General features: G+C 43.3%; 3 protein-coding genes across 3 annotated transcripts; all 3 read right to left on the reverse strand.

The window, feature by feature from the left end:
• Positions 1–415: 415 nt before the first annotated feature.
• On the reverse strand, positions 416–4,501 carry LOC104837676 (glyoxylate reductase/hydroxypyruvate reductase-like). The gene is made up of 5 exons (XM_010576947.1): positions 4,120–4,501; positions 3,160–3,331; positions 1,631–1,809; positions 981–1,077; positions 416–599 (listed from the first exon to the last, which is right to left on the reverse strand). Exons 1-5 carry the CDS (start codon positions 4,499–4,501, stop codon positions 446–448), a joined length of 984 nt encoding a protein of 327 aa, XP_010575249.1. The 3' UTR covers positions 416–445.
• Positions 4,502–10,228: 5,727 nt separating this feature from the next.
• LOC104837800 (glyoxylate reductase/hydroxypyruvate reductase-like) lies at positions 10,229–16,932 on the reverse strand. Its single transcript, XM_010577153.1, has 5 exons — positions 16,551–16,932; positions 14,629–14,800; positions 11,583–11,761; positions 11,266–11,362; positions 10,229–10,385 (listed from the first exon to the last, which is right to left on the reverse strand). Exons 1-5 carry the CDS (start codon positions 16,930–16,932, stop codon positions 10,229–10,231), a joined length of 987 nt encoding a protein of 328 aa, XP_010575455.1.
• A 1,754-nt stretch (positions 16,933–18,686) lies between these two features.
• On the reverse strand, positions 18,687–25,206 carry LOC104837681 (glyoxylate reductase/hydroxypyruvate reductase-like). The gene is made up of 6 exons (XM_010576961.1): positions 25,132–25,206; positions 22,519–22,903; positions 21,104–21,275; positions 20,124–20,302; positions 19,287–19,383; positions 18,687–18,911 (listed from the first exon to the last, which is right to left on the reverse strand). The coding sequence occupies exons 2-6, from the start codon at positions 22,898–22,900 to the stop codon at positions 18,755–18,757; spliced, it is 987 nt and encodes a 328-aa protein (XP_010575263.1). The 5' UTR covers positions 22,901–22,903; positions 25,132–25,206; the 3' UTR covers positions 18,687–18,754.
• Between the last annotated feature and the right edge of the window lie 695 nt (positions 25,207–25,901).

Here is a 25,901-nt window from a genome sequence, read left to right on the forward strand (position 1 = left end):
GGGGTACGGGAGTTGGCCGGGAAGCGAAGACAAACCTGGGGGCTGCCCCAGGAAAAAAAAAGGCCGTGGACAACGTTCCCCCCACCCCGCAAGACGGGGCTGCCGGAGCCTCGGGAAGGCTGCGGTGCTTCGGTGGCACCGGGGGACGACTTCGGCCGCCGCCGATCCGGTGTGAGGTCCATGGGCCGTTTCAAGAGGGTGCGAGCAAAATAAATGACGCCCCTGCGAGGCTCTGGGCCCTCCGGCGATTCTCACTGGAGTTCACGGGAGAAAAACGGCAGCTCTCCACACAAAATCGCTTTTGGTTATTTAAACGATTCGGAGGCACGCGTTATCGATTTTATCTGTTTAACACACGCGGGATAGTTACACGAAGAGCAATCAAATTACTGTTTCCTCACACCAGGATAAACACTAGTGGCATTAACATTAAACACAGGCCGCTTTACAGTAATACTTCGTTAGGGATAGGAAGACCCGCAAGACCGGCTTGTATGCTCTCCATCATGTTTTCCATCATAAGGCGGCGTGTCTTTTTGGTGGCACTTCCAATGTGAGGAGTTATTATAACATTCTTCAGCTTTAACAAAGGGTGATCCCTGGGAACGGAAAAGAAATGCTGAGCTAGCCACTCACAGAGCATTCACCTGTTATTTCGTCACCTGAAGGGAGCCAGGGAAATATCTAAAATAATAATTAAAAATAAAAACTAACTGCATGACCCAAGCCTACTCAGAGGCGTTCAGACTGTTGCCTAGCTTGCGGGTTTTTTGTGCAACAAATCATCCAAATGAGTCACTGTGAATTTTGTTTGGCTAGGACGGAAGGATTGGGGACATCGTTTCAGTAGGACTAGCGCACATACATCATGTACTCCTACTAACAAAGCATTATCCGACTTCTCACGTGCTCACCAACTTGTACTTAGTTTGAACCACACACATACACTCACTTATATTTAACTGAAATACACGTCCTACCTTGGCAAAGGTTCAGGATACGTCACATCCAGAGCAGCTGCCTTAATAACTTTGTTTTGAAGGGCTTCCACCAAAGCATCCTGATCCACAACCAGACCTGGGTTACAGTAAGAAGGATACTCTTATTTTCATACTCCGTGCTGTTCTCTCACCATCCTTTTGGGCATGGCGGTCAGGCAAACGGCCTGGCTGGCAATGTTCACAAAGCAGCAGCGGCAGCAGAGATACCGTGGTGAAGTGGGAGGAAGAACCTTGGGTACGCGCATCAGAGTTGGACAGTCAGGAATTTTAGAAGGCAGTACGTAGCACCGTAAAACAAAGTACAGTGCCAGACTTCAGAGCGGGCTGTGCCACCCTGATGCATGTTAGCAACAAGACTGCACTAAATAAGTAAAAAGCTTCAGTAGGAGGTTATGCAAATATACATGGGCTTCTAACCCTCCACGCTCACTAACATTTTAGAGACCTACTTGCTCGTAATTACAGAAATGCTTAAATGTTTGGCTGAGATATGACCACGGACACCTAAATAATCTAGTAATCAGAGAATTTACTGAAAATTTCAGAGTGACTCTATATTAGGGTTGGGTTTTCCCAGGACTTTTTATGCCAGCAAACCGTAACACAGTTTCGTTTATTCTGCACCCTACCTCTGCTGGTATTAATGAGAGTAGCTGTGGGTTTCATCAGCTCCAGCTCCCTCTTCCCAATCAGTTTGTGTGTCTGTGGAGTCAGGTTCACAGACAGCAACACAAAATCGGACTGCTGGAGCAAATCATCTATCTTCTTACAGTAAATAGCTCCAACGGCACTTTCTTCTTCCTTGTTTCTGAGGGGAAAAACCCAAAATTCAACTCCAGTAGTAAGCAACAAGAAAAAGTTCAAATCACCATTAGAGAAGAGGTTTCTTAATAGTTTTCTTCACTCCACAGTGCAAAGCAGTTAGCCAGTTATCTGACAGAAAGGCAGTAAAGAAAAATGTTAAGCTGTTTCCCAGAATACCAAGTGCACTATACACAAATGTGCTGTACTATACCTGTGGGGATGGAAAGTAAGAAATGAGAATCATGTAAATGCACTGAATAAATAATAAAATAAATGCATTTGTGTCACAGCTCCTTGTTGTAATGGGGCTTCTTTTCCAACCCAAAAGCGAGACTGATGTTTGACATGAATTCCCTTCCCTGTGAAAAGTAACTTGTCTGAAAATTACTGAGGAAACCCACACAAGACAGGGCAGGGGTTAAGCCTGCAGAAATCTGAGTCAGCAGCAGTCTGCTTGCTCTGTGCATCAGTGCTGGTTCACTGAAACCACATGCTGCAGGACCTGCCAGTGCATTCGATCCCTATCAGGACAAGGTCGGCCACGTACTGCCCAGCTCCCATCAAATCCCCACAAAAGAAGAGGACGGGATGGGCCTGGCGGGAGTCACGGCGTATGTGAAGGGCACAGACACCTCATCTAGAAGACAGAAAACGGGCTGGCAAGCCCGGCTTTTCATTGTCAGCCGGCTCTGAAAGGGCGAGATATCTCTGCCTGCGTCCCTGCCTTGCCTAAATCACAGGAGTTATGTCCTGCCAGGCTATTTTTCCTTTCCCTGGTGTATTGCAATGTCACCAACATGACAGGAAGGCCCAGGGATCCCTGGACTGACAGGAAGACCAGCGAGATGTGTCTCTCCCATTCCGTCCTGACTTTTGTTTCTCTATAAATCGGGAAATGAATGACCACCTTGAAGCAAGTGTATGTATTTTGCCACTCAAAGAGCCACTAATAAGGCAGCGACTTATTGTCACGGCCCCGAGGGCACCACCAGCCCTGGCTGTCCCAGTCCGGCACCCTGGCGCTTCCTCAAATCCCAGGACCCCGTGGCAGCTCCCCCGGGGGCCATCAGCCCCTACCCCAGCAATGCTGCAGCAGGGCCTGTCTCCAGCTCCCCTCAGCCCTCATCTGGCCTCCACCCTGCCTTATCACCATGAAATCACCTGATGATTTGGACTTTTGGGCGAACCTGGCCTCGCGGCTTCCTGGCACGATATTTAATAACAATAGCACAGAGAGCACTGAGTCCTATCCTAACACAGAGAGAACAGGAGATCAGTTTGACAGCGAAAGGTACAAATAACATTTAAAAGCAGTGGCAAAATAGACTTGCCATGGAGCTGCGAACAGCTTTACCTCCGATTCCGGTTGTGGTACAAAATCTTCATTTCAAAGGCTTTGGCTCTCTCGGCCACTTTGTAGCCGATGGTGCCCATTCCCACGATCCCCAGGGTGGCTCCAGAAACCTCAGCCCCCAGCCAGTCAGCGGGGAAATACTCTGTGTCGGGGGAGACCGCAATCTGATAACCTTGGAGGAGGGAAAAGACGGAAATACGTCACGTAAAGGATGTCCTGCCATCTGGTTACTTTTTTCCCCACTTTTTATCATAAGACAAGGCAGAAGCACAGGAGCAGTAACATCACATTACTGTTTCTGGACAATAATGCTCACTGTCAACGTGACATCTGACATTGATTTCTTGCTTAGGATAGGAGCATATCCAGCCCCTCTTAGGCAGACAAGGAAGGTAAGGCCACAGCAGCAACCTCCCTTCGATGTACATCACACACCTGCCCATCACCTCTCAGTCAAAACTTTCAGTAAAGCCAATACAGATTCCCTGCTGTCTTGCCAATACGCCAAAGTTGACCGGGAAAAGAAAGACAGAGCATGGTGGACAGATTTCTGGAGGGCTTGCTTGTAATGACTCAGATACATGTCAGGTTGGCAAGGACAGGTTTCACACCTCCTTCAAAATACCTTCTTTTAATTCCCTTTTATTTAAAGTTGCAAAGCATGACTGCAGTGAACAAGTATAACGAGCAAGTGGGTGTGGGCTGAGGGAGAAGAGGCCTGAATTTAGGGCTGTCTGAAGAAGGAACACATCTACCTTGCTGATACGCCTGTTTGCAAACAGTACACGTTGCGTGCAAGTTACTGTCAACATGACAGATTTGTCTTAACTTTTTCCTCATCCCTGTATTTTCCTGTTTTTCTACTTTTAAGCTTACCTTTGCATCAGCACACACTTTCTAACTGCATGTTTTGAAGAGTCGCCTTTTCTATAAAAAGACTAAAACCATTTCAGTTATTACCTTCCACAAGTCTCCTGGAAGATGCCAGCATCAAAGCCATCCCCAAGTCTGCAGTGTCAGTGGAAACAACAAACGGAGTGTTGGACACTTTCACACCATAGCTGGAGATAAGTTTCAGGTCCAAGTGATCTATTCCCACTCCGGAGCTTGCAACTATCTTCAAGTTAGGCAAGCTCTGGAGCAGCTCTTCGTTAATAACCGGTCTGTGATACCACATATAAATAGCTCTGATCTTTTTGCTGAGAAATTTCTTGTTTTCAAGATATTCTGTCATGGTGATGAGATGAAAATATTTCTCCAGAAATTCAACATGGTCTTCATATACTCCATGCTTCCCTCCTATATGGTCAATTAGCACATAAGGCAGGTCCTGACCCTCCATGCCCTCTACAAAAGCAATGAGAAACCAAAAAGGTATGTCCTCAAGTAGCCCATTATACGTTTTTTAAAAAACAGGAATTGATTGGCTCCATTACATGCTATTTTCCCACTTAATGACAGAGTTGGCTGAAGTTAGTCACTCCCACATGCAGAACCTGTCTTGTGTTTTCTGTGTTACTCAGAATTTCAATTTCGATATATTCTTGTCAATAGGACAAGAAAACCTTGTTTCTGGCACAGCAGCTATGCTAACTTTTAAACAAAAGAGCTACCAGGTGTTACTCCTGTTCAATATTCAAAGGCCAAAGTCTTGATAGTTTAAGAATGAGGCCATGTGAGTGGAAGGGTGTCTTTTAGCCCCCAAGTTCTGCCTTTGATTGCCACCTATGCAACCATATTAAGTAATTAGTAATTAACAAGCTTATCTCAGGAAAAAATCTTGTTTAATATAACAGAGCTATAATTTCACAACTATGAACTTTTGAGTTAAATCAATTTACTTCCTGAACACAAGTTTACCTTTTTTTTCCTCCGCCTCCTCCAGCGTCCCAACAACTCTTCACCCTGCCGACTCTGGGACGAACCAAGCCTGTTACCCCAGGCTGAAGCCAGGAGACCCGCACGCTGCCCCTCAGCTGCTCGGGAATCACAGCCCTTGTGTCAGAGGCACACACACAAAAAAACCCCCACAAAATCTGTACCGGGCTCAGCAGCTCACCAGGCTCAGGATCCCCAGCTCCAGGGCTGCTGGAACAAGGCCCCAGTGCTCTCGCACCGCCTGCTCCACAGGACCGGAGTCCGTCTGTCCTCCCTGCCCAGATCTCCAGCCGCCGGAGCGCGGTGTGCTGTCTGCTTTTCCAGCCCTTTCTGAAGGCGTTTGCAGTTCTCTGCGGGTGGGACTTACGGATGGGAGGGAGCTGGGCTGGCTGTGAAGGAGGGCAGGGAACGGGAGAGATCGCCTCCGGCTCTGGCTCTGGCTCTGGCTCCCGCTCCCAGCCAGGGGCACGGAGACCCCGGGACCCCCAACCCCCTCAGGGGAGCCAGGAGAGAGCAACAGGTGTTCACAAATAGTTGTGTTTTTTTTTTTTTAAATGTACTGTGTTTCTGAGCTGGTAGTAATTTGAAAATAATTGGGATTTTGCATTAACATCAAGCACACCGTTTTTTTCTATCCTGTCTTGAATACCAGCTACGGTCTGGCCTCTCTGTTGGTCATTGCACTATTTGCACGTACATTAACATGGCACGAAGCGTTGCCTCTGACCCTCCGACCGGCAGGCACCACTGACAGATCTCATTGCACGCACCAAGTGTCTTTTTCTTACCTAAAGGATTCTAAGAATACCCTCAAAACCTCTCTTCGAGAGCTAAGCCACTGGGGCAGGCTCAGGTGCTCACTCCCTGCGGCTGTTAGCCCAGCTACAGCCATTCCTGGGCCTATCCCAGCTGAGAAACACGTGAAAATTTTCCTGACGAGGTTACTTGGGACTGTGAATCCCTGGTGATGGAGGGCACGGAGTACAGCTTCAGTACTCTGCTCACTCAAGCTGTGCTGGAGCAGTCCCCTTTGCTGGGCAAGTGGCCAGCAGAATGCTGGAGAAGGTGCCTGGCTGCTGTGGCAAGAACAGCTCGGGAGCTGGGGAACACCGCTGCTGTGGGCACCGGGCATCTCTCTCCTTCCACCCTACGGAATAACCAGCAAATGGGAACTGCTGGGTCTTGCCTGACTACCGTAGCGCCTTGCAAAAGAATGGGTTACAAAATCGTGTCGTCTTCAATTCTACCAAACGCATTTTGCTATGCTGAACACTTAAGGCAGTCAAGTTTAACACCGAATCCTCTATAAAATGACTAATGAAAAGGTAAAGTATAGTAAAATGTTGTAATGATTACACAAAACCGTAAATAGTTCTTATTATCCTGGTGATGATTTCTGAGTATCATTTGCTTACATGGATTTCAAGTTCAGACAGTTAAACTTTAAAGCAAAAATTCATTAACTAGCAAGATGGAGTTATGGCATATTAGCTGGATTCTTAGTTAAGTCTACTTGAATTTTCTTCTTTCAAAAGAAAGCAACAAACCCTAAAATGCTTACGCATTCCCTGTTTCACATCAACTGCTTCCAAGTTTGCTGATAAGACAATAATGGGTGATCTTTTAACTTACTGCTTACATTACAATACCTGAGATCAAAGGACCATTGTAAAGCCCCTCTCAAAGACACAAGTCATTCTGCCTCGCTATGAACTGAGGAAGGAGGTCCACCACATTTTAGTAGTGAAGGTAAAAAAAAAAAAACTTTGGAAGGAAAATACGGTAGTTTTTCCCTTTGCATATCAAATCAACAAATTCGAATGAACAAAATGAAGGAGCAATTAGTCAGAGGAGTCAAAAAAATAATAGTCAAAGGAATGTTACTCTTTTTCAAGCAAAAATCCAGGATATACATACCAAATGTCAAGAAAATGGGTGTGTTATGTGGTTAGATGTGGAGAGAATCAGGTGGCTTCAAAGTTTTTTTGTGTAACTTGAACATCTGATTTTCAAGTTATGGTTCAGGAGCTGATATATACCTCTATAGGAGATATATCTGTATAGCAACATACGTGCAGAAGAGGTCAGGAAACCATTTATATTTTGAGTGATTGACGAGCTGTTCGAATTAGTAGGACACAGAATGTCACAGAGTAAGAGTGTGGGCAGCAACCGAACAACAGTTACCATAAGCTAAGTCTGATTAAGGTAAAACAAGATGAGAGTGTTGCACCAGCACACAATCATGTTCTAAGTAGATTTAATTTGCAGAGTACCTTTTAGACCTCCATGTAGTGTGTTAAGCTGAATTACATAGTGTTGCAGTGTGCTTTTGGTTTTCTATGGTAGAAAGGGATCTATTATGCCAGTATTGTGACAAAGTTCCCTGAAATTACTAATGTCTGTGGGTATGAGGAGAGAGGTATTGCACAGCCTGTGGACTTCGTTCCCATTATTAAATATTGCCATTGGTGTCCATGTAATGCTGCAGGGCAAGCTGATGCCTGCAGTGTTAATAAGGCGCTTGCATCATAATTGTTTCTTAGGACTAGACTTTTGAAGTGTTGCGTTAGCCTAAAAGACTTTCGTATAATGTAATGTAATACATTTCCCAGCTGGGATGTATAGAGTAGCTTAAACTTGAAACTGGATAAGGACATATGTTCCCCATGTCTACATTATGTGTTATAAAGCAATATCATACGTGACCAGGATTCATAGGACAAAAAAAGCAGAGGCAGGAAATCTGTGTTCGTGAGTTTGTTGTTTCAGGCAAGGCCAACCCAAGTGATGCATTTGTTTTCACTGACTCTAAACCACCATAAAGTGTTATCACTAACCATCTGCTTGCCGTAGGTAAGGTCAGCTTTCCCAGAAGACTACTGTAGCAGCACTATAATCCAGATTGTGTACTGTTTGCCCATCAAAATGTTTCAAACAAATCTGAACCAATGGAGTGAACTGTAACAGATCATCTCTTTGCTCATGTGGCCACTGCATTTTTTGATCCATTTTTAGTAATCTTAAGATTGGATGTATTGTGTTTTCCAAGCACAATCTAAGTAGAATAGCAGAGATGGGAAACAGCATCTAGTAAGCACAAGAAGGTTTCCTTAACTGTATGTCAGTTAATTCAGTGCTATTCAATGGATATTTATAAATTAAGGAAAGGCAGGAAACAAAGGGCCAAAAGAGAGGTAGCTGCTTCCTGAAGACATTTTGGGAAGCTGTCCTTCAAGTGACCATTTCCAGTCTGTGGAATGCCAAGTTGTTAGGTGTGTGCGAGTGAACCCACGGCTCCAATGACTGACAGGTATCCTGTTGTCTAGCGCTGTGTCTTCCTGTCTAAAGCACCCACTGGCAGGACACTTCTGTAACTAATCCACACAAATTCATGAAATATCTGCAAAAGTACAAGTAAAAGTCCAAGAAAATGCCAAGCATGTTCTATTGTTTTACATAGAAGTGAAATGAAGTACTGATTTTATGTTTGCTGCTTCACGTCTGGAGAAAAGTTTGCATGTACAAAACCTTGTGTGTTTTTTCCAGTTTTAGGATATTCATCTAATAAAAGGTGGTTTGTTTCTTCTGCTATTTTAGCTTCTTGTAGCTTTGTTTTCAGCTCTGTAATTTATTGCTTAGCCTTTTACCTTGAAAGAATAAGCTCAACTTATTTTTGTCAACGTTATACAGGTGACAATGAAAGGCATACTGGGCACCTGGACCTCAGAGAACAGGGAGGTCCCCGGGACAGTCTTGAAATTCTTGCCAGCCAACTTGCTGCTCCCAAAAAGCTGCAACGTCTTGACTCCCTGAGATGCAAGAGCTGGTAACATCATAGTATGTTAAACTGGTGGAAGGAAGTGTCTTCTGGCAAGCACCAGTGACACCCTTCTGCAAGAAAAAGGAAGAGGAAATGGCTCTGTAAAGATGCATAAGACTACAGGCAAAACCTTAGCTGCACTTAATGGCAACTTTGCTATAAATTTCGCTGATAGATTAAATAATCGTACTATTCATAAACTCATACTACGTAATAAAAGGCATAGCACTGCCACTTTGAGTTGCGTATTGGTTTATTTGTCTTTTGGACTTGTATTAAGACAACAGGGAGTACATAAAGACAACTGAGAGGATAGCAAACTGTTTCCCACAAAGCTTTAGTGAAGTGAATGAGCATTCCTTAGTGAGGTGAATGAGCATTCTTCTATTTAAAGAGATCCTTTTCCTGTGGAATTGGTATGATTAATTGTAATATAGGTGCTATTTCTAGTGGAGGAAAGCCATGGGATTCTGATTTTTTTCCATAATAGTAATTGCAGTAACAAAACCAATTTGTCAAAGTATTTTCTTTCTCTTTACAGTAGTGAAGCTACTGTAAAGCTTCCCTGTTTTATCTTGTTACAAATATAATTATTCTTGCAAATGTCCAGAAGCAGTGATACAAAGGAAAGTGTATAGATTTGGATTTTAATGCTGCATGTGTTTTTACAGCCTTTTGTGTTCCCACTAATTTACAGGATGGTGCTGGAGGCTTAGAGGGCTCCAACCATTCTTGCAAATATTTGCACAAAGACTAAAATCTGGAGGTAGACTGCACATGAGTTTGGTATTACAAACATAGTAGCATGTTCATCTTGAAGACTAATTTTCCCTAGTGCTAGTACTTTAAATTGTCTTCTAAAATCCAGTCTGCTTTAAATAAGTGATTCTGAGTACATTTCTGAAAACTGACTTTTGCCTCAGCATTTTGTGTCTCAGGAGCTAGTTTAAATGCAGGTGTCCATATGGAAACTCAGTCATTTTTCTAGCCAGGTAGCTTACTTTATTGTTTTTGATAGTTAGTAGAATGGGAACAAAGTGAATTATGTAATCTAAAAATGACATTTTCTTTAGGACTAGGGAGCCTAGCAAGAAGTGCATTGGCAATCAGAAGTTTTTTTTCCCGGAGCCACTTAAAACCTGCATGCATCTATCTACAGTTGGAAGTGAGAAGTAAAGTATTCCTCCAATTTGCAAGGAAATTAAAATGTAAAAGCTGGGTTTTAATGACATGGGAGACCAAGCTAGCGCTTTCCATGTCCACTTGGAACAGGTTTCTCTTAATGGAGAAAATCTAAGAATAAAAACCTTAAGAGCTGATGGGAGGAAACAGAAGAATAAAAAGAGAGCCGTGATATCCTTTTGCCCATCAGCTAGGGAGCACTTCACTGGGTATGGGGAGACCATTAAGAGCCGCTAGTATGTTTTCAACTGCTTCCTCTGTTATCATGTAGGTGGCCTTGTCTGTTTTAATGCCTAGGTGAGGCGTTATAATGACGTTCTTTAATTTTAACAACGTATGATCTCTGGAAGAAAGGAAAAAAGAGTTAAGTTACCTACTGTTGTTCATCCAAATAAAGAGGAGTCCTACTTTGGCTTTTGCACTGCATTTAAACAGAAAGTTAATTTAATATAACTTTACAAGTCCCACTTACATCCACAGAACCTGATCACCTGTGTTCAAGTAATTTTGGACGTTAAAAGGACACGTGAAGAGTTTATACTGTGCTTTTTTGTCCGGAAACAGCCTTTTGCCATTAGGCAGCAATTTGAACTATGTCAGAAGAGAGGATTAAGCCCTCCTGACACATTAACCCTACACAAGGCTCTGAGCTGTAGTTACGTGTGTAGAGTCAGATAATGGAGAGTGATGTCCTGGCACACCAAGACCAAACTCCCCCCGACCCACAATGCAGCCAGCACAGCTAAATCCATGAGGCACCATGCTGGTAAAAGAGGTGTTCTTTTACAGAAGCTGAGTAGCCAAAAGATGTGCAGCACTTCAGCCTTGTGCTGGGGAAACAAGCCTGCGAGGAGGGACACCTTGGGGCGATGCAGCAGGTCTAGGGAGGGATGACTCAAAAGGCTTCCACCCATTCAGGTAAAGCAATTTGTAAGCAAAGCACTGCTGCAGCTCCCCATGGTGATTCTGGGAGGGGGGTTAATGCTCCCCTGGGCACACAAGTCCCCTCCTGCTGTTTCCCGGCGCCCAGGCTTCCCTTTGCCCTGTTATCAGACCCAACATCTGGGCTTGCATCCCATTCGTATTCATGGCACTTTTAGGCAAACCTCCACCCCAGCGGAAGGTGAGGATGCCTCTGACAGATGCCTGCCAGCTGCAGGGATGCTGCCTGCCTCTGGCCGGGCTCACCCATCCTTTCTGAGAAATAAGCAGAGATGGCAAACCTGGGCAGTGGCTCGGGGTAGGTGACATCCAAAGCTGCGGCCCTGATAACACCGGTCTGCAGAGCTGTCACCAGCGCCTCTTGGTCAACTACTGCACCTGGTTTGGAATAAGAGTGTCTCTGAGTGAGTGCCATTTGCAGGTAACACTCTGGGAGTGGAAAGAGAACAGAAGGGGAGCGAGGGGAATTTTCGCCACCCCCGATCTGTCCTTGCTGCGTGCGCCAGCTGTGCAGTGGATGCAGCATGGCGCTGCGGGTAACGCACCGGGAGCTGGCTCGTACTTTCTCGTCAGGCCAGTCAACGGTTGTGGATGGTACCTCGGCTGATGTTAATGAGAGTAGCCGTGGGCTTCATCAGCTCCATCTCTCTTTTCCCGATCAGCTTGTGCGTCTGAGGTGTCAGGCTCACCACCACCATCACAAAATCTGCCCGCTGGAGCAAGCTGTCTATCGTTTCGCAGTAAGTGGCGCCGACAGCTTGCTCCTCTTGCTCTTTCCTGGTGGGGAAAAAAAAGCATCACGCTGTATTTCAGGGCATCAGTCATGAAAATATTTTCTTCAGTGATGTCACTGGTATACAAACTAAAGGATCTGAGTATCACATTCACGTAGCAAACAGGTGGCAGACAAAGGTGAAGTTAGTCTCAGCTGGCTGTTTGGGTCCTTCTGGAAGGCTTCGAGCCCTACAGCAGGGGATGGATTGCATGCCTGCCTCTCGGCCGCTGCAGCGCAGGGTCCAGGGGCTTCTTTTAAAGTCTGCAGGTGGACTAAGGCCAAGCACCAGTGTTACCGAAAAACTCGGAATAAAGAACTTATCAACACCAATTTCGTGCAGATAAGCAGACACTTCTTTATTGACAGCCAGGTGTGCGGGCGAGTCCTCTCATCAACCACGCACACCTGAACACCAAAATCATACGCCTTATATCAAACTTATTCATACATATTCATTAGATTTGCAAGAAATGTTATACATATTCATTAGATTTCCGAGAAGTTATTATCATATGTAAATGTCCTTTACGCAGGCCCAGTGAAGGTCTCTGGTGGTCTTCAGAAGCCCTCTGGTGGTCTTCCATAGTCTTCCTCACTTTGTCCGATAGTTGACCTTTCATGTGATTCTGCGCAGTACGATTTTCGCCATCATGTATTAGATTTACATAAAGTACATTCAATGTTAATTCTTGAATTTAATGTTTCTAGTGATTGGCCCTCAGTCACACCACCTTATCAATATTCTTATACTAAAACAATCATTGGTTAATCTCACTTAACTCTACTGATTGGAATCCTCGTTAATTAGATCGAGGTGGGAAGGGTAAGGGGTTTCCAAGCAACAAACTGGTGTCCATAACGGCCTCTTTAGCCTCTAACAAATCTTTGCCAAAGCTTCCGTGGTTAACTGATTTCAGACAATACTTATTTTCTTATGACTGTATACAGCACATTTTGTATGTTCCTAAGTTTTGATGCCTATATTGCGAGCTTCAAACCCCTATATTCTACAATCTTTACCTTTTGATCAAACCCAGCTTATATAAAATTTTAACTTATCAAAATATTTGTAACACCAGCACCGATGGCAGCACACGGTCCGTCCTCCAGGATCCCCCGTGGGGAAAGCGCACCTCACAGGATGCAGTAATCGCTCCGACCAGAGCAGTGGTATTCACCAGAACTCATCGGTGTGAGCTCTGGGCGTGCTGGTGGTCCTCATCCTGTCAGCATCCTCCAGTCAGCCTGGCATTTTCGGATGAGTGGAATCAGCAAGGCAGCTCTTTGGCAGGCTGCCGGCTGCCCCAGGACTTTCACAAAATACAGTGTTCAACACAAAAAGTTACTAAAGTAGAGAGAGATTTTTAGTTTGAACTTTTCACAGTAAAAAAGAATACTTGCCATTTCTCCTGTTCTTTGTACATTTAGCTGCCTGAACTTCAGGAACTAAAGAAGCAATGATAGGCGATTGTGTGTACAATCTTCTGCTCCTGATTGCAAGAGAATGGCTTTAATTATCTCCTCCCTAATCTAGAAATAAAGAAAGAAGTCACACTAAGAAAATAACGTCAGTGTGACTTTGGAGCACGTGCCTCCTAACACATGCATTTCATTGTTTTTGTTCAGTGTCCAGATCAACAACCAAAGATTAAGTGGGTAAAGAACAGACTGGAACTACAGCCAGTTTTGCAGCATGCAGAGTGCACCTCACTTCAGCACATAAGCTTGAAGTGCAAACGTACTTTAAAATAAGCAGGTTTTTCATTTCTGTTGCACTGTGCATTGGTTATTCATCACAGCACTTGCATAAATATTACTTTAAAGACTGAAAAATATTAAACAGAGGGAGTTAGTGATGATCCGCAGGAAAAAAGAAAAGGATTTCTGCCTTATTTTCTCTTTTTTGTGGTTTATGAGGAAATTCTGAAAGATCTTAAGGAGGGTGTTCACTAGTACTTTTTTTAATGTGAGTTTGCTCAGCTGTTTTTGTAATTTCTGAAGTAGCAGGAATGCCAAGCAAGGCTAGAAATTTCTGGCCTCATCCAGCCTTGCAATTTGGTTAGGGCTAGCTAGAGCAGTCACCCTCCTTCTTCAGTCCGCTTACGGAGAAAATCACTGAAAGCCACATGTACCAGCACTGCAGCTTCTCCCTTCAGTCAGGGAGGAGGAAAGTTCTCTCAGGGTAGATTGTGGCTTATAGCAGTAAAAATCTCTTCTGCTCGTTGGCTGCACCTTGCCGGATTGCAACAGCCTTGAGTTGTACATGGGGATCTTGCTCACCTTTATATTAGAAAAGCCCCTGTGCTGCATCTCTAACAAGGATCATATTCCCAGGTACACAAGTTAGGAGGGGCTAGAAATAAAGGGTGAAATCCAGTTAAAGACTTGGCAAAATTCCTACTGGTTTGAAGAGAAAAAAGGTTTTCTCAAGAGCAGCTCTCAAGTTAATCAGTTTTAATATTGAGCAAGGTATACATTTCCTAGTTCTCCAGTCATCCAGTTTCAACAAGATCATGCCTGAACTTTGAAAGATGGGGGAAAAATAAACAAAAGCTAGAGTTGTGTGTCACTATAGTAAGATATGATAAGAACAAAAAAGGTATAAGCTTGATTTTCCTTTTTCTGTTTACATCTCCAGGAAACCTTGGAATTTCTAATATAAAACTTAATTTATGTTTCCAAATGTTTAATCACCAAGTAATTCCTTACAAGACTGATTTGACGCAACTGCTCTTTTTTCCCCTTTTGTTTTAATCTTGGCCCTATTCCCTCATTTCTTGCTATATTCCTGACATAACTCCTTGAAAAGGAAATACTGACTATCTAAAAGGGATTTTCTGCTGTAATTAGGGTGAAGACATATCTTTACCTCCGTGTCCTGTTGTGGTACAAAATGTTCATTTCAAACGCTTTGGCTCTCAGAGCAATCTTATATCCGATGCTGCCCATGCCAATAATCCCTAGAGTAGCTCCAGTAACTTTAACTCCCAGAATATCGGCTTCACAGTACTCCATACCTGAAGACATTGCAATGTGATAGCCTGCAAGAAAAACACTCCAATATGAGAAATGAATGGGGTCCCACACGGGGGGAACAAGGCAAAAGAGTTTGGGCTTGCTGCGCTACTATAGAGCACTTTTAACGGTTACACACAATTTTAAATAGCAATGGGTTTTGTAATGTCCTAATGTCCTAACATACCATCTTTCCCTGCCACCTGTATGTGACATTCCCATTTATTCTCACCATACTACAAAAAGTCTTTTGATGTAACCTCCCCTAAAAATCCTTTTACTGCTTTAGACTCATAAAAACATTGCCATGTTCTGCATCACCAATCAAAATAATTATTGCCAGTAACACTGCAGAGTTTGGAAATGTCATGTGGAGAATAACACCAGATGTTGGTTTTGCTATTTAGAATAATAAGAACTGGTTTCCTGTTCACCTCTGCCACTCTCTTGGAAAGAAAAGTGTGACTTGTTTAAAAATCACTAGTCACTAATTTCCATAATTATCTGTTAAACCTACAAGATTTTGGATAGTTTGACAACACAGAAAATATATGCATGGAGATGGCACTTAATAGTCTGCTAGCAAGGTGACAGGCTTCTGATATTTCAGTCTTCTGATATTTCCAGCTCTTCTAAAACATAAGCAGAATATTGTGAAAGTATAAAAAAATGCCTCAGGGTAAAACACTCTGCCAAGGCACAGCTAACAGAAATGCCATCAGGCATAGTTTCTGTAGATGGGAACAAGAAATTAATCTCCCTTTTAATCTGTCTCCTCCTTGTGAGGCAGAAACAGATTTAGGGGGAGACAAGTCTCCTTTGAGTTTCTATGAATCCTGTGGTAGAGCTGACAAATCAAAGGCAGGTAAATTTAATAGAAAAAATCTGGAGGGTCTTCTCCTGAAGCAGGAGGCATTCTAACCAAGCCCAGGGTAGGTCTATTTGGGGAAATGGCAAGAAAAAATTGTGGAAGAAACTAGAAAGGATGCTACTAGCAGAAGCTGGAGCAGGCTGCCTTGTTGCTCTCTAATGCCCCTTAAATTCCCCAATTCTGCATCCATCCTTTTCAGTCCCTGAGAATATGCCCATGCCTGTGTCAGCCCTAACTTTCAGCATATACCCTTATTCTGCTCCATTGTTGCCTCCCACACTCTAATTTCTGCTGCCAGCCTGTAATTGCAGCATTTGTCTGATCTTTGGCATCCCTCACTTTTGGTCAATAGCACTGTAACGCCATCACATCAAGAAGCACGTCCTATGTCAGCCAAATGTCACAGTCACTGAAAATGTGCTGCTGAACAAGGTAATGACATTTAAAGTTTCCATATGTAGGAAGTACACTTCAGTGTATTGTTCATCTGAAACTGTTAAACTAAGTCTACTGGCATATTTATTCTAAAAACTAAATTCCAGCTTCTAAACCCACTTGGTCCATAAAGCAAAAAGCTGTATTTGAACCAAATGTGATTAGATTCTGCTCAAATATTTTCAGCCCAGGCTGGTGACCTGTGAAAACTAAACTTATACGATCTTATTTATACCTGGTTGAAATATATGTTTTGTATGTTTGTGTATGATGTAATAATTTAGATATATTTATGATATATAAAAATATATGAAAATACCGATTATTCTGTTTGCCAACCCAACATATTTAGATTTTCACATTTTATGTGAAACTATGTGCCCTACAGATAACCGTAGAAAAAGTCAAAATAATAATGGTAGGTAAATCTTGTATAATTTTTAGAAGCCACAAAAGAATTAAGATGTTACCTTCCACTAGTCTTCTAGCAGATGCCAGCAGCAAAGCCATCCCAGTATCTGCTGTGCTGCTGGAAACGGCACGTGGGGCGTTAGCCATCTTCACACCGAAGCTAGCGACAAGCTTCAGATCCAGGTGATCCATCCCTACCCCTGAATTCGCAATCACTTTCAAGTTTGGTAGGCTCTGGAGGAGCTCTTGGTCAATGACTGGTTTGTGCCACCACAAATAGATCGCTTGGACCTTTTTACTCATACGCTTTCTGTCTTCAAGAAATTCCTTCATGGTGATGAGGTAGAAATGTTTCTTCAGGAATGCCACGTGGCCATGCAATATCCCATGTTTGCCACCGATTTCATTTACCAAAAGCCCAGGTAGCTCTCCTTCTCTCATGATCTGCACAAAGAAGAAAGACACGAAGTGTCAGAAGACAGACGTATAATTATTTCCAGACATTTTAAAGAAGAATCACTTTCATGTCCTGTTTCGTGACATCTATGACAAAAGATCCTATAAACCACATATTTAGCTAGGGAGATAAACCGAAGCAAGAAAGCAGCTCTTTTACGTATACTACCAATTACACACACACATATTCACATGATCAAGTCTGACTAAGTTCTGCCCCTCGTGGTCTGTAAGGTCTCGTATCACTGCCACCAGGCTCATAACACACAATGATTTCTCATTAATTACTTAGTTGCAGACCGTCAATAGTCTGGTGCAATTAATCTCCTTGCTTACCCTGAAATCACAAACTGCTGTGTTTAAGTAGTTAAGAAAAATGTTGGACCAAATCTGGTTCGAGAAAACAAATTGCACAGCTTCACCATGAACTTTGTTACCAGGTTAATTTTTAAATGCTTCACTGCAGAGACTTTTGCAGCCTCCTGTCCTGAAGAGACACCAGTGAATTCTTAACTGCAGTGCCTTCTCCTGAGGCTATCATAAGTTAACAAATTAATAGATGCTTAGGCAAGTGTTTTCCAAGGACTTATGCACTCAAATTAAACCATGGGGCTTTTTGCAGGAATCACTGACCATCTGTTTGTGGTTCCCAGAGGGTCTGTGAATTGACGAGTTTGGTTTTTTTTAATAGACTATTTACAGCTACCATTGATTTTCCGTAGGAATTTTGGGAAGAGCTGCAGGGAGAGCTGTTTAAGGGCTGAAGATCTTGGAATCCCCTATAGCAATACTTGCTGTTGTCTTGTTATTGCAATAGTTGTAGTCTTGTTATTGCAATACTTGCTGTTGTCTTGCTAGTAGTATTTCACTATTTGCATCTCAATGTCTAACTCTTGGCCTGTCTACACTTCCTGTACTAAAACTTCGTTTGACCATCCCTTCAAGAAGCCTAACCATATTGCAAAATAATGGAAAGGCTTCCTGATTTTATGGAGGTGACAAACATTTTGCTGAATTTTCTGACTTTGTGGCTTGCTCATAGGAAAGAGAGTGTAAGAAAAAGCTTGGCCTTGGGCTGCAAGTTAGGACTGACCACGAATTTTGCTTTAGGCTGTGCCCTCACCCATGTGATTTCAGTAGATCTACCACTGTTTCATGGCCAGTCAAGATAAAAGCATCATTTTTGTCTGCATGGAAGAACTAAATCTCTTGGTATTTACTTTGGTTTTCAAAGGATCCCCTCAGGAAAATCAAAGATACTTCTTCAGTAATTGGCTCTGCTTTGCTTTAACATATAGATGAAGCAAAGCTCTTCTTACATTAGAAAACCTTAGGCCTACAATCATTTCAAAGGAGACTGCTTTCTTCATGTATATAAAAACAGAATATTGCAATATTGGCTGAAAAGTGTTTCAGGATACAGCCAAATTTCTGCAGGCAATTACTGCTCAATTCACCCTTAATATATTTGAGAGTGTTACACAAACTCTTGGTGTACTTGCTTATCATTATGTAGCAGCCAGTACTGGGAAGAGAATACAGGTATTCATTGAAATAATGGACTAAAGATATCAAAGTGCATAACTGCTCAGTTTAAAATCTTCAAACAAGTCCCTTTTATTAGTTCCACTTTATTTGTCAGAATTGTAAATCACAGTACAGATCAAGTCTAGTCAGATGACAGCTTTGCAGTATCATGACAAGAGCAGTGCAGGAACAGGTTGCGGTTTTTTTAGTTTAAAAGTGGTACTGTAAGAAATAGTGCCTTCCCACACATATGAGATTTACTGATATCATCTGGCACACATCATTTGGGAAACACTTCACTTGGAATGGGCTGGCCATTAAGAACAGCCAGCATATTTGTTATTGCTTCTTCTGCCATCATACGGATAGCTTGGACTGTTGCAGTTCCAATGTGAGGGGTTATGATGATGTTATTTAATTTTAACAAAGGATGATCTCTGTAAGAAACAGAAAGAACAGAATGTTTTACACAGGGAATTTACTCTGCAGCTATCCCATGTTAGTTGTTAAGAACTGTTGAGATAAAAGGGCCACAAGCACAGAACCAGCAGAAAGCTGTGGGAAGCTTGCTTACCCATTTCTTCTTCGTCTCTATTGGTCTCGTTGCCTTGCCTGTCAGTTAGGCTGGCAAAGAACTGACAGATGTGGGAAAGGCTAATAGTCTGTCATTTATTTATGACTGTGCGAGACAGGCTGAGGTTTTGCCCTTAAACAGTGAGAGAGACTCCTCATGGAGATCAAGATTATGAGCACACTTTTGCACACAGTTTAAAACATTTCAGATTAATAGAGTGGAAAACAGGTTTCTTTACCTTGGCAGAGGCTCAGGGTACGTCACGTCCAGAGCAGCAGCCCTAATAACCTTATTCTGGAGAGCTTCTACCAATGCATCTTGATCAATAACTGCACCTGCATGGAAATGAAATCTAGCTATCGTGATGAGTTAATGAACATGTTTTTACCTGGCAGTGAGGAAAGGTCTCAAGGGTCTAGTGAGAAAAATTACAGGATCTTCATCTTGTTAGAAAGTAGAATGTCTTTCTAATAACCATTAACCAAACAAAACAGATTTTACTTATTAATCTTTAGTTAGAGGAGGATTATGGTCCACTGCATAAGGCCTTTCCTGGGATGTGACCGGTTTCAGTCTTTTCCTCATTTTGACACTGACTTCCTGTATTATTATAGACAAATCATTTAATCTCTTCAAGCTTTCCACTCTTTTATCTCTGCTTTCTTTACTGAAACTATAATCTCTCTCGTATGCTTCTTCAGTGCCAACAGGTCTGTAATCCCATGTGAAGTTTCTTTTCTACATAGCTGTTCCAAATGAAACTTAGGTTTCTCCTTGCACCTAATTCATCATCGGTGATGATAAACCTTTCAGTTATTTCCACTAAAAAAAGCTGTCTTTAGGATAAGGCTAAAGAGAACAGAACATCTGCTGAGCATCCCTAAATTCCATAGGACCTTTGAACACATAGCATCTGATCTATGATAAGTCATTCATTTGTAGACTGCCAGCTACTTCATGACTCAAACAATACAGGGATATCACAGACTCAGGTTGGAGGGGGGAATGTCAACACAATCAGACAAAACACAACCTTAACTGTGGAGCCACAAACAGTCTTTTTAGATCATCTTACCTCGGCTGATGTTTATAAGAGTAGCCGTGGGTTTCATCAGCCCAAGCTCCTTTTTCCCAATCAGTTTGTGAGTCTCAGGAGTCAAGTTCACAACCACCATAACGAAGTCAGATTGCTGCAGCAAGTCTTCCATCTTCTCACAGTAGTGGGCACCAACTGCCTCTTCTTCCTCCTTTCTTCTGAAGGAAAAATGTACAGCCCCCCAAACTGACACAACTATTTCTAACTGGCTTTAACAATCAACCAACCCTAGGAGAGATCAGGAACAGCACAGAGATCGAGAGGTTTGAGGCCAAGGTAAAGGAAAAGACATTGATAGGTACAGGTGTTGGAAGGAGGTGGGAAGCATGTGGGCTAGAGGGAGCAGGAGGCTAGAAGAGTGGTGGGACACTGAAGGTGTGATGTATGTGTGAAAGCAAAGCACGTAGGCAATATCTGACCCCACTCTCCTCTCCTGCGTCTATGCCAATCCCTGTAGAGTCTCTCCTTGCCTGACATGCGAGTTAGGACTTGGGGTGGAAAAGGAATGAAGGGGAAGCGAAGTCTGAAAGAAAGGGAGCTATAAAACTAACAGAAGTTGAGACCCTTGTCATCGGTGCCGGTGTGATGAGTGATCTGGCCGGGCTGAGGAGAGGGGTGACTGGCTGGGTGGGCCAGGGATGCTGCCAGAAGCCATAAGAAGAGTCTGGCAGGACAGGGGACACAATGAGGGCACAAGGCCTCGTTTTCTTGGACAACATCTTCAGAAAGGTTACACGGCCCTTGTTCCAAACTGCTAGTAGCTAACCAGGGCACAGCGAGCGCAGGAGGCGAGGGGGAAGGGAGCAGTAGGGAGCCCAAGGGAAGAAGCAGCGGCACGCTGGTGCTCCTCACGCTGCTCACAACTGTCACCAGTGCCTAGGAAGACTGGGGACACAGCAGAGCTGTGGTTTCTGTCACGGCCCCTTGACTCATTACATGCAGAATCCAAATGTTTTTACCTCCGGTTCCTGTTATGGTACAGGATCCTCATATCGAAGGCTCTGGCTCTCTGAGCCACTCTATAACCAATGCTGCCCATCCCGACGATCCCAAGCGTCGCTCTGGTTACTTCCACTCCCAGCCAGTCAACCCCAAAATACTTCGTGTCTGGAGAAACTGCAATCTGGCAGCCTGAATGTAAATACATGCTAAATGGGTACAAACCAACCATAAACATAGGTTTGGGGGAAAGAAAAAGTTTCTCACCGTCACAGCGGTGGGGCTCTGGAGCACCCCTTAAACAACATCCTTGCTAATTTTGACCAGTTTATGGAAGGGCCTGGATGGTGCCATTCCCTGCAGCCAGGGCTGGAGCCAGAAGCACAGGAGGGCTGCCAGGTGGGTACTGTGCTGGGAGAAATGGCTCCTCAGGGAATTAACTCTTCCACGGTTGGAGTATTTTCTTGAAAGTTTAAAAATAGCTTCTTTCACACTTACCACCCTGCAAGCATTGAATTCACTTTTTTTTCAGCTGGGGTAAATCTCACCCTTTCTCTCCTGGATCGCGACCCAAAGCAGACCCACTGCTTGAATGAGGGTGACGGTTGCCATTTCCAGCTCAGCCACGGATCTCTATGAGCTTTTATACAAAGAACTTGAAGTCCAGCAAGATGCAACAGTGAGAAAACATCACGGGGAAAGAGGTGTTATTTCAAGCTCAGGGGTGCAGCAGCAGTGACAGAAAGACTGAGTCCCTCAAGACGGAGGCAACTTCTTGTGATAGGTTCTACTGACACCTTCCTTCCCCTGAAAGGCATTGCGTAGCAAGGGTATGTGGGGAAAGGACCTACCTTTAAGGACACAAACTAATGTTGGTGGTACGGTTTGGAATAACTTTGTCAAAAGGATTATCAGCTATTTTAATAATAGTGCTGATGCTCTTCTAGAAATACAGCGCATTGGTTTAGAAAAACTCTTCACAGAAGCAGGAAAAAAAAGAAGAGTTACACTAATTACTGCTCTAGAGATGGGGACATGGCCATTAATGCTTTGTACCTTCCTGTAGCTCCTAAAACTTGTTCCAAGGGAAATGGAGAAGTGGTGACATTTGATTTGGATGCATTTTGTATTCAGTTTTTACAGCTATAAACAACCCACCCAGTGAACAGCCAGAGGAGAATTATGACCCAGACTTCATTCCGAACAGGATATCACAAGTGAATTTAAAGTGCATAATTTAGACAAAGCCCTTACTCGTCACCATCGCCTTATGAAGAAGCAGGACATAGGAAAAGCAGTCTGAAAACGGAGTCCTCAGAATTTTTTTTCCCCATGAAAGCATCCCAAATATTGATTCAGACAGATCATTTGTATCATAGTAAAAGTGAGATATGCCAGAGAAGTAGCTAAGATCCAGGAAAATTTAAAACATTACCTTCCACTAGTCTTCTGGCAGAGGCCAGCATCAAGGCCATTCCTATGTCTGCTGTTGGGTCCGCCACGGCGTGTGGGGTGTTGGTCACTTTTACCCCAAAGCTAGAAATCATTTTCAAGTCTAAGTGATCGACTCCAACCCCAGAGTTTCCAATTACCTTTAAATTAGGCAGGCTTTCTAGAAGCTCTCGGTCAATAATCGGCCTGCACTCAAACACGAAAATAGATTGGATTTTTTTGCTCATTTCTTTTTTGTTTTGAAGAAATTCCTTCATGGTGATAAGGCAAAAGTGTTTCTTCAGAAGTGCTGCAAGGTTTTCTAGCACACCATGAGCTCCTCCTATATCCAGAATCAAAACCCCCGGTAACTCTTCTTCTGCCATGACCTGCAACAGGGGAACAGAAGAAATACTCCTTTGTTTAGGAGAACACCTTTAAAGGAGTGATGCTGTAGTGATCATTTAAATTCATACCTGTAAAACAAGAAACTGATGGAACTCAATACTGCTTTTAACGATACAGAATGAATCCACAGTCACTTGGTACTAGCGTGGTGCGTTAGACAACTTCCCAGTATTTTCACTAAGTGCTGATTTACTATCACAGCACCTAGACTATAGCACCAAGGAATGTCCACCCCCTTAAATCTAAATCCAGTCCTACAAGGTGTTCTTCTCAAATAGTTTCAATTTAGTCCTGAATCAATATTGATTTCATACAAATCTGGTAGCTTCTCAACTTCATTCACAAATTAACTTCTGTAAGCAGTGGTATGAAACAGAGGCTGCCAGAAAGTCACTCAAAGTTTCTTGCCTATTGATTACAGTTGGTGAAGCCACAGGTAGTGTAGAGAGGCACTGAGGCTCAGATGGGTCTGACAAACATCTGTCAGGAATAGTTTAGGTCTAACAAATTTGCATAATGAAGGGCTATCTTTGGACAGCTCCGACACTGCTTGCCTTCAGTGTTTTAAACATCCAGATCTGTACCTGAACTTACCTCCCGCAAAATTTAGCACACCCATGCCTATAAGCAGAACCAGTGGGGAAGAGCACTGGAGGTGATACTGTAAGTCCCACTGACAACACGGTCCTTCATACTAGAACTTTTCCCCTACCCAGAGAGTTCTGAGCCCAGTCCTTTCTGCAACACTCATGCCAATGTATTGTATCCTGCAATAAGACAGGGGCTCCACAGATAGCCACACGCCTAATTAGAGGCAGTGCTTATTGACAAAAATGGCAGCTGAAGATTTGCTGCATGTCTTAACAACAGTCGTGCCCAATTTCCTACAATTCTGTTTGCTGTGCTCCACTCACTTTAGGTCTCTATCCCATACTGTGTCCTAGGCTTGGGTCCAGGAAACCTGACGTTATGCTAACTGAATCAGAACAATTTTCCACAGCAGTATGCTGATTTATTCTGGGCACACAGTGCTGGGCAGAGATTTCCTGCTGCTTCAGTCCTCTCACACAAGCTTTCAGCAAGTAACCAGAATTCAAACCTGTGATAAAAAGGTGTCAATGCAGACTGGTAGTTTCTGTCAGACCGTATTTACCCTCATCCTGAGCAAACTCAGGCTTATGCCAACTGCATCTATTAAATGCCTTCAATCTCGACACCAGTAATACTGCTTTATCCTGGCCTTGACCTGCATTTCTGCCTCAGTTCCAGTCTGCTGCTCTACGTGGGCTAGAAGGAGCCTCCGTGTTAGGACAGGTCTGCAGTTCACCACGAACAGTGTCTCTGATAACTGGTTCTGAACAGCAGCAAACAACGCAATGAGATGAATAGTGGAACCATATTGCAAAGGAATACCATGTTCTTAAATATATCTAATCTACTTCTTGCCAACTGAAGTATTTTGAACCCTGCCAGCCCCATATGGTTGTGAAAATTGTGCAAATTTCCCCAGCTGTAGTCTGTATATTGCTTAGGGTATTACACAATGTGACCTTAGAAGGCTGAACTAGATTCGTCCTCCAGATGGAATGAGGCATAGAACAAAAGACAAGATTTGATGTCATATTGTGACAGCATTGTCCAGCTTTTTGATGGTCACAACCTGATGCTCCTGCAGCAACTTACTCAGACCAGATGGCAACTAAACCTTATGCTGTTAAGTGATGGAAGACTGGGCACCAGATAAGATGAATTGACTGGGAGAAGCCAGTAAGGTGGCACTGTATTACATTATTTGCTTTCATCACTGCTTCCTCCTCCATTACAAAACACCACCCACAAAGGTCAGAGTGAGACCTGCGTTCATTTCAGAAGCACTTCCTGAACTTCACAAGCAGAAAGGTGATCCGTGAGGAAGCCACAGTACAGTGCAGCGCAGCAAGAGCTGGTTTAGCTTTAAACAAACCAGCTGGTGCACTACAGACAGGCTAGTCACATGTAATTAATCTTTTCATTAGCATGGATATGCTGAGTGCGCCACAATTTCAGCCACGTTTGATGTGTGCGTGAACCACTAATAGACTGCAGCTTTGGTTCGAGAACTGGGGTTCTGCTAGTACCAGGTACAATCTTAAAAAATTACACTGATAGCAGTAAACCAAAAACACTTCAAGGAACCTTGCAGAGGGAAGGGGGCTCTCCAGATACCAACCTTGGTCTGAGGAGCACTTATTGTTCGTCCTCCAGCACTACCGGGGTGTGTCTCGTACCTCTGTCTATAATCCACACTTCTCCTGTGACAGCAATGTCCATGAGAAGCAATAGCTGGATGAATAAATTTATAAGCCAAATTTGACTGGCCAGACATCAAGGGAATCGATTTTAACAAACTGAATGCTTTGCTCCTGAGCATAATTCTTCAGTTATCAGATGTCTTGTCCAGTGTGCTAAATGTGACACCTGTTAAGGATATGACAATTTTGGTTTTGGACTAGTATCATCTGCAGTGTCGCTAACTCTCTTTTTTTTTTTTAAGCTGTGTCTCCTCACATTTTCTATTTGCCTAAGATTATCTGCTTCCGTGTATGTACACATCTATAATCATATGTAACACATTGATGTAATGTATCTGTACTAAGTTCTGGTCCTCGCATTGCAGAGAAAACTTGGAAAATATGACTCAGATCGAGACAAGTGGGCAAATAAAAAGGACCACATTGAAGTATTAACTTCAGTGCTAACTGGAGCTGGCCTTATTCCTTCTGCGGAGCTTGACTCACTGCTTCCTGGCAGACTGGCACTGCTAAACCACTTTGGACTTAGCCAAATCATAGCAAAACAAACCCAGGTCCTTTTTCCGAGCTCTGTTTCAAACTAACAGCACGCGTTACCCAGAACAAGTTCCTCCCACTAACTTCTCTATTACGAAAAACGAATTACCTGAATAACAACCAGAGAATTAACCAGGGCTGGTTTCTTTCT

This window comes from Haliaeetus leucocephalus, unplaced genomic scaffold (assembly GCF_000737465.1).
Source record: "Haliaeetus leucocephalus isolate CR32 unplaced genomic scaffold, Haliaeetus_leucocephalus-4.0 Scaffold41, whole genome shotgun sequence".
NCBI lineage: Eukaryota > Metazoa > Chordata > Aves > Accipitriformes > Accipitridae > Haliaeetus > Haliaeetus leucocephalus.